The sequence below is a fragment of the Motacilla alba genome, chromosome 2 (genome assembly GCF_015832195.1).
Source record: "Motacilla alba alba isolate MOTALB_02 chromosome 2, Motacilla_alba_V1.0_pri, whole genome shotgun sequence".
Classification (NCBI taxonomy): domain Eukaryota; kingdom Metazoa; phylum Chordata; class Aves; order Passeriformes; family Motacillidae; genus Motacilla; species Motacilla alba.
The window spans coordinates 109,394,443-109,416,905 of NC_052017.1; the positions used below are offsets into that span (position 1 = coordinate 109,394,443).

The 22,463-nt window shown below is 38.5% G+C and overlaps 1 protein-coding gene across 4 annotated transcripts in view; it reads right to left on the reverse strand.

The window, feature by feature from the left end:
- NOL4 (nucleolar protein 4) overlaps nucleotides 1–22,463 on the reverse strand; it is a 186,348-nt gene that overhangs the window by 146,654 nt on the left and 17,231 nt on the right. For all 4 annotated transcript variants that reach the window (XM_038125541.1, XM_038125548.1, XM_038125532.1 and 1 more), the window contains exon 2: nucleotides 4,368–4,517. In XM_038125541.1, the coding sequence (XP_037981469.1) occupies nucleotides 4,368–4,517 (150 nt within the window). The remainder of the gene's footprint in view (nucleotides 1–4,367; nucleotides 4,518–22,463) is intronic.

The window sequence follows — 22,463 nt, forward strand, 5'->3', positions numbered from 1 at the left end:
TAATCACTTTGTCTGACCTGACAGTACCAATAGCTGGGCATGAGAAGTAACACAGATGTTTTAGGTTGCCAGCCTCATCACAGACCATTTGCACTTGTTGAGAAGTGTAATAAGGCTATTTTTTTTCCTGGTTTGCACTGAATCACAGAGTTGTCCTGACAGCTTGAGCCTGTTGCATTATGCTGCTACTGTAGCCACAACTTTTCCCAGTTACTCCCACTTCTGATATACCCCTCAGCACTTGTATTTAAGTTGTAGACACAGATGAATATTTTAAATCAAGAAATGTAGTTCGACAAAGGCACAGAAAGCCTGCTATGCACTTGTTGCATGCCTTTCCCAAATACACCAGATGGATTCTTTTCCTGAACATTTCTCTCCCATGCGTCCCCATCCCCAGTTTGATGCCACAGTTCTCCTTTCAGAGTGGGATGTCTATACAAAAATAACTCTCTGAGAACACAGAGTGAAAAGCACTACCCCAAAGCAAAGCAGTTCCTCTTAGACACTGAGCTGTGGCAGCACCTGCCAGCGGAGACACCCCTGAGAGATCCTGGTGCTTTCTCCTGACAACATTGCTTGCATCAGCATTTCACTCCACCTCCTGTGAGGCCCAGCAGAGGACCCAGGGGAATGCAGGACAAGCGTGGACCTCTCTGGGCACCACTGCTTTCCCTTTCCCTGAGGAACATGCTCTTTTCACCTTCCGCATCTCCCTAGTCACCTGCACCCCTGCTGAGCAACCGACTTGGCCAGGCCTTGTGTCACATATCCTGCCTTTGTGAGGGAATTATCTCCCACATCAAGACCCTCAATGTTTTCCCTGTTTGTAAACTTCCCTGGGAACTGGGAAAGTAGCTGAGTTTAAAAGCACCACATTAATTATTCCTTCAGTCTGGCATACTTTGGATGTGATTTAAAGTTCTTGGTTCTATTTTACATGTATAAGCCACATCTGGGTTATTTGCTGGTATAGATCTACCTAAAGTTATGCTGGCAAGGAACACAGCACATCAATCTTACCTTGTATACAAGTCAGGTACCCAAAATGAACACAAAACCTGCCAGTTAAATAGGACACTCCTCCTGTTTTGCATATTTTCAAGGTTACTCTCTCACATAATACATACAGAGTTGATACAATTCCCTTCTGGTCTTTTAGTGTGCAAAGGAGAAGAGAACAGGATCTTATTCTAAACCTAAATATTGAAGGACAGATGCTTTCCTAATTTATCTAGAGGGTTTGTGCCAAAAATCCTAAAGTTTGAGCTTGGTACATTGCTGCCCCAATTAAAATGGAAAGGCTCTTTCCAGTACTCTGCTCTTTAAGAGGTCTCAAGTAGCACATCCTATTTATCTTCCTGCACAGTGCGTGTAGGAAGTTCCACACAAATCAATCAGTTGTAAAAATACCATGCATTTCCATGCAGTTAACATAAACAAGGCACTGCAGATTCCCTAAATGAATTTGTCAAGTGTTCTGAACACATTTTTAGAGAGACATTCTGATGTATTTTAGCACACCAGCACCCACCCAGGGTGACTATCAAAAATTAAAAAGACTCCAGCTATACCAAATCTGTTACTCTATGTAAATGCAGACAGTAGTTAATTAAGTCACCTTTGACAATTTCATTACCCTTCCAATCATTCTTGAGCATATTCAAAACTTTGAGTGGAGCAGGTTTACTATTGAAAACGAGACTCACACACATATAAGCAAATTAGTACTTAAAATCAGTATCTTGCAGTTCTCAAGGGCTGTGCCATTAATTCTTCAGAAATACTTAGGTACTGAAAATCCTTGACAGTGTTTATGAACTTCAGAAGTTCAGGAATTTTGTACCAAACTTGTGGTGTTTTCTTCCCATAATTTCTCTGTTAAAAGGTTTTGGTTATCCAGTGAGAGAACAGAAGCAATGTGACTAGATGCCAGGGGTGTATTACAAATAGCAATTGTAGCATAGAGTTTGTGAACCACATCTCCTACAAAAGTTCTTCATTCAAACCATTTGGTGAATACTTATGCATGATAAATACATGCAGAGATCTCAGGGATGATTCACTTCTGACACGTGAATAAAGAAACAAGACTAAATTAATCTTGTTCCAGATTCACTTAATGAAATTAAACCCCGCCAAAGTACTTCAGTTTGATTTATAAAGCTTTTAAAGTAAAATGCTTTGGGAGACAGTTACCTGAGATATTACCTTTTTCCTCCTTACAGTGCCACAGAGGAGGTAGATACTGCGTGGCTTCCTGGAACAGACTGACACTACAGCTCTTAATTTTACTAAAGGCATTTTCATGGACAGATCCAGTAAAGGACCATGCGTTTCCCCAGACAGTCGGGTAGAGTTTGATGCCTGTTTACTTAACCTAATTCTGATGTCAGAATAGAGAGCAAGAATTGAAATTTGTTTCTTCTGGAGTCTTTTTTCCATTTTTTTAATCTATGGAAGCCTTTCAAAATTATATATGTGAATCTTGTCACTGGGAAAGACAACTCAATGACCTTGATAAATTAATATACAATTAAATGAATGCACAAATACTGCAGACTAACAAAAACTAACATTTTGGCACCCTTAACAATGCAACAGGCTCATGTCTCAATTGCAATAAAAGTGGACAATAGATGAAACTACTGTGTAGGCTACTGAATCTGCACAAATAGTTCTTCTCACCAAAGATGCACTAGTCTTTCATGCTATTCACAATAAACAAATGTCTTTTCTGGCCTGCAATCATGGGATTCTTACAGTAGTAAATATTATACTTGGCACACATATGTGGCATGATGACTTGAAGTATTGTATTTATAGTTGGCAGCATTCCTTATAGCTGCATATTATTCTAAGACATTTGTGACCTATACCTTTGAACAGCCTACTGAGGTAAAACAAAATAGAAAGAGAAAGGTCAATGGAAAATATCACTTTTCTAATGCTTTCTGAAAGAGAAGACGAAGTATCAAAATGGCTGAGGTGCCAGGTGAAAATTAATTTAGAGAGTTTGCGTTAGATCACCCTGAAATAACACTCCAAGCCCTACAAAAGCACACCCAGATGAAAGATGTCTTCATATGTCTATCTTAAGGTCAATACCTCTGGGAACAAATTATAAGAAATTTTGCCAAGAGCTTATCCCTCAACAAACCATCTGAAATAGCCTATAAATAAAATATCTGTGAAGGGATTCACAGATATAGAGAAAAGATTGCTATGAAGGTGAAAGGAATAGTAATGGAAAAACAGCTGTTTCTTACAGCCAAAATTGAATCAGAAACCTGGAGCTTCCCCATATTCCAGTGACCTCTGAGGAAAAACACCTCACACAACTGCAGGTTGTTTTTAAGATGAAGAACTGTGTTCAGGGTAATAGGTCATCTCAGAGGCCTGTCCACAGTTCCCTGACAGCCTCATCCACTGGGACCAGGGGGAGAAGTGCCTTGGATGCCCTGTAGTCCGGTCAGGGGTATATGATGGGCCCTGGCTGGGCACCCCTGCCCTACCACCCTGGGAGAGCCCCTGGTGTTGTTTCAGCAACTGGAAACAGCTGGGTAGGTGGCTCAGGATCAACCTCTCAGTGTGCCTGGCACTATCACAGCCCTGCACATGGAAAGTAAGTCACCAAAATCCATGCAAGACCATGCATTTTAAGCACCTTGGAAAAGTGTAGCAAATGTTTCATTAGTTCTCCATAGGAAGGCAAAGCGTTATATTTGTGTCACTAATCACAAAAGCCATTTATAGCTATTTAGGACTATGATGCAACTAAAATTTTTTAAATAGTACTTTCTCTTTACTCAGCTAATTTATGCAGAAATGGGAGGTGCCCCCTCAACACTTTCATTATTATACCTAGTAGTTTTCCAGCCCTTTGAATTTAGGACATTTACAAGTTTTCATACCATTAAACCATTAGGTATCACTTAGTCTGCAGCAATAAACTATATGGCACCTTCATTTATATGCTGAAACACAGCAATCCATTTAGTTGTGACAATACCTTCTAAGTCTGCTTTAACACTTCGTCCATTTAATAGCAATTAATTAATACAGAGCAATTAATTAATACAGAGCTATTAGAAACCATTATAGAAATAGCAAATTCTCTTCTTGTACCAATGAGAGAATGTCTAGTGAAGTCAGTGCATGTGGCCCTTATTACATAGCAAATGTGATTCCTAAACAATATGTTTTCATGCACTACTGAAAGATCTCTGAAATCAATTTGAGAGGGAGGGTGTCAGTACTAATCTAGTTGGGAAAAAAACCCCACAAATCTCATGCCATGTGACTAAACACAAATAACTCACATTTTTAGAGACTTGTGTTCACTATAAGCTGTTTTTTGTACTTACTGCTTTATAGGTTCTCTTTTGTCCAGCGTGTTTTCTGATTTGTTCTCCATTGGGCCCAGTTTCAACATGCATGGAATAGATAATGTCAAAGAAATCTTCTACGACGGCCACCCGCCGTAAAGACAGCTTCTCATCTACACCTACTCCATCCTGAAAAGGGGGGAAAGAATAAAGAACAGAAAAAGTAAGGGAGACAAGATGAATAGACAAATAATGATAATCATGAGACAGATTGTCCTTTTTTAGAAGGGAGTTAAAGACCCAATATCTGAAAATCACCCACCATAAAAATAACAGACACAGCATTGTAGGAAAGCTGTGTGATCAGAAGGATCACACAGACCCTTGCAAGCAGCCCGTTTTGCCAAACCAGGACATTTGGCCCCTTGATAGGAAGTCATCTTCCACTCCAGTATTTAAAAAAACAAAACAAAAACTATCTGTGCTTCTTTCTCCAAATGCAGAAACACAATTCAAAGGCAGAAGCTGTCCCAAACACATGGCACAAAAATGCATTATGTGGTTGTTAGCAAGGATGCAACAGCTCTGTTATTCCTTCACTCCCCAGTAAATCTGTGCCTAGTATTTCATAAAGATGTTTAATAAAAGGTTTTAATTCAAAGAGCTGATTGTAATTATGAATATGAAGGAAGTTGTTATAAACAATTTGCCCTTGCAAAAATTGCAAAGACATACTATATTAAGACATAGTACAATATGAAGAAAAGAAAGGAATGTTTTAAATATTTTCTACTTTTGCACACAGATGTCCGGTTGGAAGAAGTGGAAAAGTGAGAACACCTAGCATCTGATTTTCAAAAGTGATAGTGTCACAGTAGCTAAAGACTTCTGAAAATAAACAGTCCCCAATGTGTCTGAAATTAACCAGTGCAGTTCAGCTCCTGCCTTTTTAACAGAACCATCCACATGAGGTTTTATTTGTTTTACAGCTGCCTATGGACTCAGTTCTAATGAAGGAGCAGGAACTGGGACTCCCGTTTTTCCAGAATAGACATCTATCAAGCAGGCTGCAGTTTGTAATACAACACCAGTATATGAAAATAAAATAAGAATGGCCAATTCATTTGTACTCCAACACTGTATTTGAATTTAGATCTTTGGAGGCAGCAGTATAACCTAACATTCACTGTGTATTTTAAGCAATAACAGTGTTCCAAACTGAATGTACTTTATACCTTTACTTCTCGTATAATTCATGCCACAACAAAACTGATTTACACAGGCACTTCTACGATAAAACACATGAAATTATGGCTGCAGTGACCAAATAAAGACAAAGATGAGAAAATAAAAGATAATAATTCTGTATTAGTCCCACTTGCTGTTCCCCAGATCATAACTTCTTGCTAACCCACTCCACTAAGTTTGCTGTATGTGGACAAATGTGATTCATTTTTCTCACTCCCCCCTATTTTTATTCCAGCCCATCTCAGTTCTTCATATATTTCAAAGGAAGAACCCAAATAATCCCAGTGGCTCCAAAGAACCCCCCAGGGGGACACAGAGGAGCTCTGACCCACTCCTAGTAGCAATGGAGCAAATGTCAATGTCTTTAGAGCGTAACCTTCTAAATGTGCATTATCCCAAGTAACAATGGGTCAGGAGGTGTTGATACACTACCAGCCAAACAGGCTATGCCCTGTCCTGCTCTGGTATGGCCAACTTTCTTCAGGGATGTCCCTGCCAAAGCGACATGGTTTCTTCCACTGTATTCTTTATCCCCAGGAGACAGATGGACCTGGCACAACCCTGGCACATGTGCGATGAGAGGACTGCCACAGTTCTGATGGAAATGACTGTGTTGAGGCTTGAGGGTGGAAGAACATGAGAAATTTGCAGGGCAATCTCCACCACAGGTTAAAGCCTCAGATCAGCCGGGAACAGTTGCTCTGAGAAAGCTACAAAGCTCCCAGCCCACAATCAGTCACTGACCACCAGCTCACAAACTTTGTGGCATTGTGACAGGTTTTGCTTTCAGCATCATTAAGAATTTGCTTGGTATTATCCACCACCATTGCCTACTCTTTAAAAAAAACTGCTTTAGAGATAGGGCCAACATCAAATTCAGATCTTTGCAGCTTTAATCTTTAGGGGAATTCACATGTGAGAGCTGTAGGGGGGCCCATCTTCAATCATTATTTTCTCACCACCCAAGCAGCACAGTGGGATCCCTGATGATTTCAAACACTCTTATTATGACGACAGTGTTATCTCACACTGCTCTCCAAATACTCAGAAGTTTATAGTGTTGATTAACTGACAAAGATTTAATCTGTTTATTACTAATTAGTTTTATTTTATGAAATTTCCTACGAGGGAGCTCTCTTTTTTAATTAAAAAGAAATGCATTACAACAATATTAATTTAAAACCTGAGATGCCACCTCAGCAGAGCTGACACATGCAAACATTATGAATACATTTAAAGAAGAAACTCAGAAATGAAACTCATTATGCTGCATTTGGTGGCCATAGTGTGCAGTGCTCTCTCTAATGGTCCTACTACCTCCCTCCCTAGACACAGACACCCAATGGTTGGCAGGTATGAGCTGGGGATGCTCTTGGAAGGGTATTTCTCCATGTAGCTGACTAAATCAATAAGCATTGATAGAACTTCTAAAAATACGCAGAAGTAAAGTCTGCACAAATTGTCATGACTCCTAATTGAAGTGCTAGAAAACGAATACAAACTTTCCAAACCTTTTCAATCAAAAAGGGTAGGAAAGAAATGGCTTAAGCAGAGTAGAAACTGCTTCAGGGGGTGTAATTAAGTATCTGCATCTGTAACTTTATCTAGTGGAGCCTGGACATGACTGAGTCGGCTTCATCCTGCTTGGTGCTGTCTAAGACAATGAAGTAGACCTTGATTCAGAACACCTGCAGTGCTGTAGAAGGTGCCAAGGTGCTGTGAGTGAACTGCTCAGTTCATCCAGCAACACGCAACGCTGGGCAGAGCTGTAAGCCTCAGCTGCAGAAGCAATACACCAGTTGAGTAATTTGAATAAGGTAGCTACTTACTGACACTTTTGATATTCCATACTGACATCCCAATAGGTAAAAAGCTGGGCAAATGATAAAACCTCAAATCTCCATTTAAACCATGAAGTCTCTGAAGTGGACACAGTTGTATCAGGCTTTCCTGCCATATGCCATTATACTCCACTTTTATCATGAAATTGCTATTTCATAAAGGCATTAACAAAGCAGCTCTGCTTTATAAGCAGACTTTGGGTAAAAATTTTCACAGTGCCTAAGGGGACAGGTTTTAGCTTCAACTAAGGCTAAAAAAAACCTGAATCTGAATGAGAGAATGCATCGTAATGCTATTCCCATGGCTGAAAGGCTATGAAATGTCCACAAGGGACAGGACAAGTAACAGGCTTAAACCACAGAACAGGAGATTTACATCAGATATTTGGAAAAATTTACTATTGATGGAGATAGTTAAGCTCAGTAACAGTTTGCCTGGGGAGGCTGTGGGATGTATATCATAGGAGGATTTTGAGACCAGGTTAGGCAAAAATCTGTCAGGGATACTATGAGTAAATCCTGTCTTGGGTAGACTGCATATTAATTGAGTTTTTTCTTGATAATTCTAGGAAGCTTAAATACCACTTTCAAAGTGAGATGGGCAGTAACAACTCTGGAATAGCAAGGAGGATATTTATAAAACATGAGGTATTTTTTAGGACTTTCATTCAGCACGGAAAGAGTCCAAGCCTTACTTTCAAAAATTACTTAGGAATGGAAGCCTCACTAAATGCTTTACTTCAAACATTGGACATAGAGTCTCAAATCTTTCAGGCCATTTCATCCCTCTCCTTTCAGCTATCACTGAGGACTGTCGTGCCCTGTCCTAAACCAGTTTTCTCAGATGCCTCTCTGGCCACCAGTGTGACAGACACTAAAAAACTACATTCATCCTTATAGCTGCTGGATTGGTTTCAATCTCTATCACTGAGATTTTACTTCATTTTAGTCTTTGCATTACAGTTTTTCCTGTTTACTCTTGGTTTTATGTATATCCAGAGATTTTCCTATGTTCTTAGGATACAAATAAAGAAATGTTTCCGTTCCATTCATTTTCAGCACTACAAAATCCATTTGTACCCTGAGATTAAAGTTGTTTCCTCGGGTTTTTTTTTATATCTAGACAAAAAATAAAATTCTGAACAGAAGTGAATTTTACAGAGTTGTGCACCTCCCAGGAAGTGCTAAGGATCCCTATGAACCAGGACGGTTGGGAGACAGGCAGTCTCTTTTACTGAGGTTGAATCTACAGGGCTTGCCAGAGTAAAGAAAGGAAGAAAGTTTGCCAACAAAGCAAATAGATAAAACTCTTAAGGCAGCAAAAATATATATTAAATGAAAGGTTGTCCTTTTTATAGTTACTTTGCAGAGGAGAAAATAATTTAATAGAAGCCTTTAAAATTAATGCCACTGAAACAGAAGTGCTTGTAATTCCTTGCTGCCCCATCTCCTGTTGAAATTTCTAGAAGGAAATAGGTCTCATAAAACACCCTCTTGCTTTGTGAATGAATATAACTATCAGCATCTTGACAGTGTTTGAAAAATACTCCTATAAAGACATGATAGACGGAAATAGAAAATAAAAGGAAAGTCTTGGTTGGTAGTTTTATAGAAAATGTTCAGGTCTATAAAAACCTCTGTTGTAAAAGCATCAAAGCCAGAGCACCTACAAAACATTAGGAGTAGATGCAAATAACAATGCACCTAAATATTTCATTACATAATATAAAACACATATAAATCTAAGACTGCTTTGAATGCAGAAATATGATATGTAACATTTTTCTCATATAATCAGTTCAGACAGAAACAGAGTTAAAGCTCCTTTATGTCTCCACACCTCTGCTGAATCGTACCACAATTTGAATTTCCCCTGGATGAGAAAACAAGTCTTTTGCTGACTGAGACACTGTATCCTGAATGAACAAAAAGTTTTGCTCATAGCCCTACGCATTGTTAGTTCATGCATAATGAGCTCCTGACATGATTTTATGTAGATGTTTTACTCCCTCAGGGGTCAAGATACGAAAATTTTGTATAGAAAGTGTTAGGAGGAAGCAATGGTAGTTGATGTATAACATGAACCTTATGAACCCTATGTATCGGTCTGCAGAAATAATTCAAAACAAATTAACAAATTGGAAATCCCATTTTACATTATTTCCTTTATCTGCTTGTTCAGTAAAATAACTGTAAAATATATTGATATTTAAAAATAGGGATGAGCATTTTATAATGCCTCTTACTCCCATAGAAATGAACAAATTACTTTAATCAGCCCATGTATTTGAACTCCCAGGTTATGAGTACATCCATTTGAATATCTGACTCATTCCTGTCAGCACAGTGAAAATCCACTAAAGAGCAAAAGTTATTAGTATTTGGTAGCTATTATTAAGTAGCCTAAAATAAATAAACTGATCATTTCTATCCAGTTCCAAATGGAAAATGTCTATAATAGCAAAAGAGTTATTTATTATTTGAAATTTAGAGTTTCTGTTCCTCATTATATCATGTTTGAACAACAAATCTCATTTTTTACCAGCAGATGGAGACAGGAAAAATCAGAGTTATATTAAAACAGATACACCAGGACCATTTCCAGCTGACAAGCTCTCCCTTTAGAAAAAAAAAATACAACAAATAAACAAGCTAGGACATGGCACCAATGAGTCAAACTAATTGTAGACATAGATAATGAAAACAAAGAGAATCAAGTGATGTAAATGGCAAATTAATTTACCTTTTGAGATGAGAGACAAAAAATAATCAACAGACACAAGGTTTTGGTTCATTATGGAAGCTGAAGGTGACAAAAAGTCCTCTTACTGGACTGGCTTGATAGGTGAGTTCAAAACAACCAATACACAAAATCAATACTGAGCAGAAGTCTAATTCTCCTTTATCTCTTGAACTGTTCCAGATGATGGGAAAGCACCAAAGCCAAATCTCTTTCCATAAACAGTAAGGGGTGAATGCTGGGTGCCATATAAGTCTAAAATATCCCACCCAAAAGGGCTTATCCTACTGAGTTGTTTCAGGCAAGGCCATCATCTGGTGTGGATCACTAGCTCCATTAAATTAAGGTCTATCAATTACAGGGAATGGTTGTGAAACTCAACTTGCCAAATTGTAAAAGGAAGGTCTGTCACCTGTCTTTCCTTGCAGCACGGTAAAACGGGCCCAGAGATTATTTCATGATACACAAAATATTTTCAAGGGTATTTTCAGAGGTTCCTTTGGCATGAATAGGATGATAACCTGGCCAGTGGTCTCTGCAATAAATATTTAATGCTCTTTCCATATTAAGGGGCAAAAACTTTTCTTTCTCATCTTTCTTCAGAAGTGTATATGGATAGCAAAAGGCAGAAACTGATGCACAGGAAGTTCCACCTGAATATAAGAACTACTGTCCGGTGGCCATGCAGTGGAACGGACTGCCCAGAGAGGGTGTGGAGTCTCCCTCACTGGAGATACTCAAGAACTGCCTGGATGCGACCCAGTGCCATGTGCTTTAGGATGACCTACTTGAGCACAGAGGTTGGACCAGATGGCCACAGTGGTCCCTCCCAACCTGACCCATTCTGTGAAAGGCAGATCCATCATCAGTGAGAGTGCAGAAAATATTTGAACTAAAACATGGAGTGCGTGTACCAACTCTTGAGTCTCCTACCAAAAACAAGCATGGACATGGGAAACAAGAGATAATTTCAAAAAGATGCCTGCACTCAGAGACTTGAAGGAATGGCAGGAAAGCCTGTGAGGAGCATAGGACAGGCAGAGCCCTGGTTGCAGTTCACTCTTCACAGTTAAGAGTTGCTTCTTAACTGAGGTCTGAATCCCTTTTTCCCTCAGCACCTGATTATTTTTTCCTTTGATGTTTAAACATTTACACAATCCTTCTGAACAAATGCAGGTCAGAAGCTGGGTCACACTTCACTGTTCATGAGGTTTGGTTAGCTGCAAGCTAACCAAACACCACGAGCTGGATCTCCATCAGCAAGCAGGTCACCGCAGGAACAGCACACCTGCAGAGCAAAGCGCATGATACCAAGGAGCTCATGCCACACCTTAAGCATTTCGGGATATCTCTAACACGGACCTCTGCAATGGGCACAATTCTGGTCACAACCCAGTAGGTGCATGTCTATCAAATGCCAGGTTTTTTTTCACTGAAAGGAATCTGTTTATATACTGAAAAAATATTACAATGTGAAACAAAGCCCAACAAGCATGGTCAGAAGCTGTGTTCCAAAGACATACTTGTTTTCCAAACTAAAATGCCAATATAAATGCCTACATACCTTCCTTAATAAGACAACAAGATAGGATTTTTCACACACACATATTGTGATGAACATTACCCAAACTGATGAGAAAGACACGTAACTATCTAGCTCAGGGACACACATAGCCCTGGTGTGACTCAGAAGATCAGAAAGAAGCTGAACAAACACTTATTCTGAAACAGATCTTATTTGCCACATTAGCCCTACTACAGGCCTCCCTCTCTAGCAAATTCCTGCCTACTTGGCCTGTTAAAATAACAGATGATGCTTCCATCGTTATACCCAGTCTGATATCAGCTGGCCTTTTTTCTTTTATTTCTTGACAGAGAAAGCAAATTAATGCTCTATTCTGTCTACAAGAGTTTGTTGAGTCGGTGTATTTAGTACATGAAAAAGGCACTATATGAATCATATTGAGTGAAATGTATGTGACAATTCCAATCGTACCAAACCTAGAATTGGACAGAGAGAGACAGGAAGAGCACATATAACACCTGTAGGGGAATGGCAGTTTGCATTTCAAAGCTGAAAAATTATGGTAAATCTATAGTAACAGTAACAAAACAAAATCTGCAAATTTTAAAAGAAAGCAATTTCTTGAATTATTTTTTATTAACATGAACTTAACTATAATTTAGTTGTGAATTCCTAATTTTGAAAAATTGTCTCAAAAATAATGTCTGATCTTAGGAAGTTTCAAATAAGTTTTTTTTTCTGCAGCTCATATTTTAAAAGAGAAGCAATAACTATTTCTTTTTTTTGATAACCAGATTGTATTATTTCCTGATCCCTGAAGGATATTGTCTCTTTTCTAATGGGTTAGTATTCTATTAGAAAGAATTAAGACTTGACATTGAAGTTGATTTTTTTTGAAAATATTCATGACAGGTCTGGAAACATCCAGCACACTTCACTTGCCCTCTTCAAAGTTGCTGTTTTAAGCAACTGAGAGCTGATAAACCTAGCTTGGACATCAAGGGCAACTAAACAGAGAGCCAAATCTAACTGAAGCCTTTTTGTTTAAGTTCACATTCATGACCAAAGTTTTAATGCATGTATTCCTTCTTTGTGACTCATTAAAGGATTCATCTAGGTATAAGGACCTTCTACCAGAATTTTCTGTAATACTATGAATTCTAAGAAATTGCAGATTTTAAGCTAAAAAAGCTGTCAACATTTCAGTTCCACCATGAAGTAAGATGAAAGTGTGTGAAAATTCATCCCATTAAAGTAACATTTTATTCTTTTACTGAAAGTAAAACTGACCATAGAGGTAAGTATTAAGATAACTATAATATTTCTCTTAAGGCACTAAAAAAAGTGTCAAAGATATTCTGAGGCTGGAGGTAATCTTTCTGAGTACAGATTTCTTCAGCTGCTGAAAAAACTGCAAACACACCATCAGACTAAGTAAAAAATTGAAGGATAACAACTCACTGAAGCACAAGTGTCCACTAAGTGTATGAATACTGAAATGACATTGTCTTTTTCATGTCTTTCTACTCTTCATACATTTCATCTGATAATTATATCTGCCAAGCTGTAAACAGTTGCTCCAGGACTTTTCCAGTAAAGACTGCAATGCCAAGCTAAATGCTTGGCAGGGGAACTGCCTTTTCAATCTCACAGCTAATCTGGAAGGGTCAGCTACTCCTGGTGAGTGTTTTAAAGGGAAGAGACTTCAGCTCCCCACTCCAACAGCGCAGCACACTGTACAGTGATTTCCATTAAAATTTCTTTCCAAAAGTTAGTAGCAATTATAATATATACAAAAACTTAGTTTTACTTTAGTCTCAAGATAGACAGCTCTTTGTATCTGCTGAGCATGAAAAGATTTGCTTTTCCTGAATAAGAATACAAGGATAAACCAACTAATTCTCCTCAAATTTTTTTGACTCTAGGGGATTTTAAAATGAATGGGTGTGCATCCTAGTGCAGGCCTACTTAGTATGTTCAGGGCTTTTTCCTAAATTATAAGATCAGGTATTGTCATCAGCTCAGAAAAAAAAAATGGACAAGCAACTAATTAAACATTAACTCTTAACATTCCTGTCATGCTCCAAAAATGAACAATCTCCCAATTATAATTTGAAGTGTGCTATATATTGCAGGTATTCAGGCACTAGGGGAATGCAATGTAGATCTATAATGCCACCTTTTTTCAGACTGATGAAATGCAACTACTGTACACCAAAAGTAACCTAACACTAAAGTGAAGCTTAAATAAAAGGAACTCATTACCCCAAAGTGCTGCCTGTGAAATTATGTGTATTAAATATATATTTTTTAAATTATATTCCAAATACTCATAAGCCTCTGATGTAAGGGTGTTGGCAGAGGGAGCTTTTTTAATACATAATGTGAAATGCAAGTGCCAAGTGTTACATACTGCAATGAAGTGCCAAAAGCATACCACACCACAGATCAACCCTGTACAGTGACAAAAGGTCTAAATTTTAAAAAATGCTTCAAAATCCTAGTTAATTGGTACAATATTTCAAAAAGTCAGGGAAAGAGGTGAATCATAGGACTGCTGATGGGATATAGGGTTTTTGTGCCTAGGTCTCTGGCTGCAATTTTAGCAAGGGCTTTTTTCCCTAAAGTTGCTTCCTCCTTTCACCTGCTGCCTATGGCAAGGAACAGCCTTGGGGTGGCAGGGAGATGAAATGTTTGACCTTATCTTTCCCATCAATGTTTCTGCAACAGCTGTTCCCTTGCTTATACAAAATGAGTTCATGGTCTCAGCACAGCTCCCAGAGGACAGCTGTCTCCATCACCAAAACCACTGCTACAACAGCCCATCAGGTGCCATTAATTGGTAACCTCATTGATGTCATCAGTAAAGACACTGGGGATCAGATTTTAAGCTGCACTGGTGCTGTACAGGCAGCTTAAGGCACAGAAAACATTTGCAGGACCCATGCACAGCTTTGGCACTGATACAGCCTAAGCACTGGCTCAGCAGCCTCACTTGCAAGGCCAAGTGCAGAACAATGACAACTGTCCCCAGCTCCAGTGGCAAAGGGGACAGGAGTCTCCAGGGCACCCATGTTTTGCATGTGGCCTGGTTCCCTGACCACATTATCAATGTACTTCCCACACTGGAAAAAAGCTGCTTGTTGCAGGGAGCAAAGAGGTACTTCCTAGACTAAACACTCCTAGAGCAAAAATTAACAGCCTCTAATGGAGATCCCTCTAGATTTCTGCAAGGACAAATGAGCAGATTATGAAGGGGCTCTCTGTAATTGCACAGGTAATGTTACCTGGCCAGGGACAGAGGCCACTGGGGACTCAGGGTCATATCAGCACAAGCAGAATGCAGGGTCACTGACTTCAACCTGCAGGGGGTCTCAGCAGCGGCACTGTGCCAGCCCTGATGATATTCACACATCAGCAAAGTAGAAACTGTAGGGGTTAGGGTCTGTTCTCAGATGTAGCAGCACAGTACCCAGAAAAATCAGGCAAAATATTGGATACACAATCTCTCTATCAGGTTTGAAACAAAAGTAGTAAATATCATGTCAGATATTGGCAGTAAGTTTTTGGCGCAGCCAGCAATGCCATGAGCCAAGTATCTAACCATGTTCTTCAGGAAGATTCCTCTTGGAGGGGTATAAAAGTTTTCCTTCCAAAAATACAGGAAAAAAACTGAAGTTTTTTCATCCTCCCTCAGACCTCAGGGAAGACTGGTACCCTCAAAAGCATCATCAAATTAAATTAATTGGTAAATAATGAATATTCTTTTTTTGTTGTTTTATTAATATTTGCATGTGTGTGCGCACAGATTAAGTTTTATGAAATTACCTCATCAGGCTTATGTGGGTCTCTTCAATAACATTTTTTGAGTTTTTCTTTAATTAAGTTACAATTCTATCACTTTTTTCACTCCTGCAACACTTTTCACTCCTGAGTAACCTAGGCAAGAACAAGTGCCAGATGCAAAAATCTTGTGTTTCTGTGAGGAAGCACTGCCGCAGATAGTCAGATTATTTATACCACTTTTTTTTCCCTTTTCTTCTTCCTCCCTTCCTCAACCATAAACAAAGTCTACAGCATGAAGAGGCCAATCCTTGCCAGCAGAACCAAGTTTTGAAAAACACTGCTCTACCATATGTTCAGTCCTGACCAGCGTGATAGTTCGGAAGCTGACATCTGCAGATGGGGAGTTCATACCACCATTCAGCACAAACATGCTGCTACTGTACACTGAAGTCACTACTAGCCAGACTTTGCTTAGGAGAAATTTTTAACACTGATCTACAGTTTCACCTTGCCAACTAATTTTTGTTACACTGATGTAAATGAAATAGATATAAAAAGAATCTCAGAGAAACATGGTGGCGCTGATTGAAAAAGGGAGTCCCTGCGAATCCTTTGGTAATCTCCTTTAGAAAGAAAACTCTTCTGTATCAGATATTACATTGAAGCTGTTGGTGTAATAGAAAACACTTCCTAATGTTACATATGATGGACCTTCAGGCAAGCCCACTAAATTCTATTTGTCCTGTAGGTCATGCACTACAAGGATACAATGACCTCAAATAGTCCCCTGAACGTCTTTGAAGATCCAGTTAACTCAGTTTTTCCCTGAACAAGATATATAAAACTTGCAATAAGCACTGTATGAGCCAAAGACTTTCTTGCCTTTTCTGATGCCATTCTTAAAGCAGCAAGAATACTCTGCTTAAATGTTTGTGGGAGTGACATTGGTTCTTCTACAGAAGCACAAAGATAAAACGCATTTTCCCTGCTACTTTTACTTTTTCTCCCCCATGCTCCTCTCTCATTCCAACTGCAGCTCCTCATGCAGTCCAAACACTTTTTACAGGGCTTAAACAGATTTATGGCTAGCAATTTCCACAGGGACTGTGTGCATGTTCTCTCAGGCATGCCCAGGCACCAACACTCATCAGAGGGCTGGAAATCAAAATCTGTGTCAGTTGTGCATTTGGCAGTGAAATTCCATGAGTTCATGTTTGTTGTGTCTCTCATTCAGGCCTTTACTGTATAGCAGTGCCCTTCTTCAAAAGGCTGTATCTAAAGCCTCTGTGTGAATTTTCTTTAAAATGTTCAGCAGTCTTAGATGCACATCTACCATCTATTATTAAATGAGAGAGTAAATGGAATCATTTTCCTTTAGTATGTTGCTCTGAAACTGAAATGGACAATATCTGGACTGTAAATTCATAGTAGAAAGAGGTTAGATATTCAGTTATATGGATTTTACTCAGAACTTTTCCTGCATCAAATTTGGAGCATGCCTGAGCAGCAAACAGTTCAAAACAATGGTAACTACAACACAGACTTTGCAAATTCTGTTATATTGAGTAAATTCAGCTTCCTAATTTTTATAGATATTAGCTACCTAATTTCATTTTAGTATAGATAAGAGGTACATCCCACTTCTGATCACTAATGATGCTGCCCACCACCCCAATTATTTTTCTAACAGAACTAAGGGAACAGCCAAATAATGAAGGGCATCATTATTAGCCCAACAGTAGTGAAAGAACTGCTGTTTTGAATAAGTGGGCAACCAGATTTTCCCAACATCTAATGCATGATGAAAGACAGGGAATCAGAGTATTTGCAAGTTGAAGACTCCCTATAAATGAGATGCTTGCAAGTCTCTACCTTAATCCAGGCATGCCCATGAATTTACTACCATACACTAAGCTTTGCATGCAAATATATATAAGATGATATGATATGATATATGATATGATATATCATATCATATATGTGATATATGATATAATATTAGTATACATATAGTACAGTTGATGAAAGAAAAGAAAATATGCAAATGAAACAGTCTGCTCTGTCTAATAAAATTCATGCTTATTTTGTCATACCTACAATGGGTAATATGCAAACTATGCAAAGCTTTGTAATTAATAGTACAATTCTGCGCTCAAAACATGAACCAAACACTATATTAAAATTCTCTGTGAGCATGCATCCTTACTTAAACTTTCTCTCTTTATATAAAATGAAAGTTTAAGTTCCTCAGCTGTTTATAAGAACAGGAAGAACAGCTGAAACACAGGATTAAAACTCAATTATGTTTTAAACACAGTATGATGATTACATTATTCATGAAGTTCAGAAGAATTTGGTGATCTGTCTCCCAGTATCTCAAACTACTGTAGTCAAACTCTATCAAAACTGTAATTTACCAGTGTTAAGTGACCTGTGCATTTTCTCACTTGCCTGTGTATATTGTATTAAGTTAATGGGACACAGCACTTGGATGCCTTCAGTACTGACAATAAAGTTCTCTTCCTCTCATGACATTCATATAATGTGTACAGCCTGACTGATGGATGTACCAACCAACCTAAAGCTGGTTGTAATTGACAGTTTAGCTTGAATTTGTCATATGGGATCTCTCAAGCTGGAAAGTACTATAGAAAATTATGGACAGATGAAAGAAAAATCAAATGGTCATTTATTCTACCCCTGAAAGAAAAGGGACTGTCTTCTGTTGCTCACAATGTAATTTCTTGTCTTGCCATAAATTACTCATCTGATGTCAGTTTCATCATTGCCTCTGAGACACTATTTTATAGACTAATAGAGGTAAACACAGAAACTTTGGCTGAGCCTATGCCAAGAGCCTGCCACAAAAGCTTTGCAGACTGCTGTGCTGCTATTTCTCAGTTATGTTCACTTGGAGCACAGGCATGACACTAACCCTCTCTAGGACTCATAGGAGAATAAAGTTCCTCTGTCATACTAGATCATATCTGCTAAGAAGGAGTTAGCAAGGGCCTCTTGGTGGCAGTGAGAAATAGGTGATCACCTCCCTAAGGCTTTGTCATGTCACTGCCTTGTTTCCAGCTTATCTCCCAATTCCAGGAGCCCAATTTAATCTCCTACCAAAACCAGCTTCCTTTGCAAGGGGTTCAGCATATTCTTTCTTCACAAATAGTAGCATAATTTAAAATCCCATTGAAGAATCCCAGAATATTCTGAGTTAGAAGGCACCCACAAGGATCACCAAGTTCAACTCTAAAGTGAATGGCCTCTACAGGGATCACAACCCTGAAAATATTAACAGCATGCTCTAACCATCATAGCTAATCTCAGGGTAACATTGATTTTAATAAACTGTCGCTCAATCTTCCAAATTGTCCTATTCTCTCCAAAATTATGCTTTGCCTGCAAAGGACTAGGGACATGCCATCATCACTTTCCATTCCTCAGCAAATGCAGAGATCACAGTTTCACATACACATCAGAGATGGCTACAGTTATAAAGCTTCAAATTTATCTCACAAGGAAAGCCAACATCTATTTTCATCTTGCTGACAACATGAACAGCAATGTTTTTATTCTCCTGAACAAAACATTAACAGGGACTGAATTTTCAAATGCATATTTTGTTCCTTTATGCATCGATTCAATGTTAAACTGCATCTTCTGACATACTGCTATACCTCCAAGAAGCTGCAATTTGGCTATCTCAAACTTTGATCGTTTCTTTATGTCAGGTGTGAGTCTTCCTGGACTACATTTCCCAAGACACACTGCAGGAGATCAGATGTTTTGTGAAACATTTAGTAAAACCAAGGCTGCTAGTGTAGTAGAAATTCTTGTGTCACGTCTCTCTTTGTAAATATATTACACCCACTCATTTGCTTGCACTTTATAGGAGCCACTCACTCCAAAATGACTGAAAAGGCTTCAATGCACTTGCACCAACAGAGCCAGCTATGAGAACTGAGTATGTACTTCATCTACATGATTTAAGCCTTGTCTGCTCTAAGAAAAACATGTTATTACTTTATTGACAAACCACATCTGGTACCCAAACCACATACGAGGCCAGTTGTAGGTAAACTCTAAATTCAAAATTGTATGTCTACAACTGCCAAACCAGAATGGATCACCAAGAAGATTTTAAAAAGACCATACAGCAAGCCCTGTTCTGTTCTGTGCAAATAGCCTATTACAAGTACTGGATTCTGTGTGCTACAGCCTTTAAAAGGAAATGACACAGTAATTTCCTGTCAAATCAAATAATTTCTAGCATAACTTTTCATTGGGGGTATTCTGCATGTATCCTGAAATTTGCTTTCAGGGGAGACAATAGGGACAGCTGCACATCTGGTAAATATGTGTGCTTGGTTTCCATGTAGGGATACACATGAAATTAAATTCAATTTGATTCAACAGTATTTTACTACCATGGCAAGCTGCTAAATGTAACCTAGGAAAAATGAACAGACCCTTTAGGTAGCTGTCACCAGCTGATACAATGAGTTTAGGTTGGGGTTTCATTCTGTATCTGGGGTTTTATCCCATCTATCTATTCCCTCCTACTGCACTTTTTCCGTCTTGTTCAGTCATTTTTAACAGTAACCTGCCATCTGAGAGTACTTCACAACACAATGCCATCATTACACTCTCCTCCAGGGGTCAGGAATATTTTTTACTCCTTTTTTTTTTTTTTTTTTGGACAAATACATTTTAGGATTTCTGATTATAGCACAAAAAAATCTTTTTATATTTCAGTCAGATTTTGGATGTTGATGTAAAAAGCATTGCTCCATTTCATTTTTTCCTTCTAGATTTTCTGCTCAGATGATCCTTTTTTTCTCTCCTCCCCCTTTGTTTTTTTGTCTCCTTGTTTCTGCTCATAGCTTTAGACATTCCTTCTCCATCCAGTGTATGTTTCAGCCTGTATATTCACTGAAATTTAAAAAACATCAATTAAGACAACAGTGTCCAGTTACATGAGTTACAGAGACAGAATCATAGAACCACAGAATAGTTTGTGTTGGAAGGGACCTTAAAGATATTCTAGTTCCAATCCCCTTCAAATCCCCCTTCCATGGATGGGGATACCTTCTACCATATCAAGTTGCTCAAAGCCTTATACAGCCTGGCCCTGACCACTTCTGGGGATGGGACACTCAGACTGTCCTGGGCAACCTGTTCCAGTGACTCATCACCATCATTGTAAAAAATCCCTTCCTTCTGTCCAGTCTAAATCTGCCCCTTTTTCAGTTTAAAAAGATTGCTCCCTGTTCTGTCACAACAGACCTCGTGACAACTCACTGTCCATCTTTCCTGTAAGTACTCTTCAAGTACTGAAAGGCTACAATAAGCTCTCCTTGGAGCTTTCTCTTCTCCAGACTGAGCAGTGCCAATTATCTCAGCCTGTCTTTGTAGGAGAGGTGTTCCAGCCCCCCAGTCATCTTCATGTCCCTCCTCTGGACCCACTCCAACAGATCCATGTCTTTTCCGTGCTGTGGACTGCAGTCCTGGACACAACACTCCAAGTGGGGTCTCATGAGAGCAGAGCAGCGGGGTGGAGTCACCTCCCTCAACCTGCTGGTCAGACTGGGGGTAATGATTGTGACCAACTCAAATTATGCTATATCAACTCTCTGAATTAATCCTTGTGAGTTATTGATGCTGTAGCTACTGTAGCAATTTATTTTGCATTTTTAGTCCCACAGAAGTCAACCTATTACTATTAAGAGGCCAAAAAAATAATGGCATTGATGTTGCTTTCATATTTGGTCCTCCTATGCTGCTGTGTTACAGCAGAGGGAATGTCTCCCAGTGAGATTGAGGAAATAGGGTCTTCAGCAAGTTTTCTAGAATGCTCTCATTCTCCAGATCTTGCTTTTATGTGTGAGCATACTCACACAGCTTTCTTTCAGGTTAGCTTTTACAATCTGATTTGTAAACTTTAGAAACTGAAGCTTCTAGACTCCCCTATTATAAGGCCGAGTTTTATATAATTTAAGATGTATTCAGTGTTCCTATCTCTATAATTAAATTTGTCTGGTTTTGTTATTTTGAGCACCTTCAGAATTATTTTTCAAAGAGCTTACTAGGCATTACGTTGAAAGGATTCTGCTCAAATTATATCCTTCATTCTCTCACTTTGTTTTAAGGATAATTACTTTACTGATATTTGAATTAATGAAATAGGGTATGGAAAATTACTAAATTGCCCTGAAAAATCTTATGATTTAGGAAAAACCCTGCTTTTTTATTTCCTGGTTTCTAAGTCTACAGGGTCCACTTGGGATATTAGCAGAGTTTAAAGTGGAAGTTCTCAAACATAAGACTGCAAGATCATTTATTCATTAATAAATCAACAGTTTCTAGAACCACCCTAACTACCTGCACTTTATGTAGTCATCAATCAAAAGGCTGATAATGAAATATCCATGGTCCTTGAGAGATTTTGAGAACTGAAGGGGAGTTGTTGCTAAGACAATCTTTTCCATATAGTTGTGGGGATTGCTAAAGAATTTTTGTATGAGGGGCTTTTTAACACAAAAGTACAATTTTCACAAGCATTTGACTGGAGATGGGATTTTAAAAGAAAAAATTACAAACACCATGGGACTCACAATGAAATAGTAATATCTATATATCTATCTATATCTATAAAGAAAAAGAAAGTTTCCTGATCTTTTTTGGCATTGACATCTTTATCCATCCATTGACATCTTTAGGATACAGATATAGTTTTGTGGTTAGTTTTTCATAAAATAATTAAATTTTTATTTTCATGTGTTATATTACTACTAATCAGATATTTCACTAACTTTTTAGGTCCCAGAAGCGCTCTCTTAAAGACAAAAGGAGTCCTCCAGCTGTATTCTATGCCACACAATCCAGCTTTTAGTAAAGCTGATAAAAAAACAGTTTTCTTTTGTTATGGCTAGAAGAGAAACATCTTCTGGTTTTTGGGGCTAAAGACATTCCTCCTCTCTACCCACTCTCCC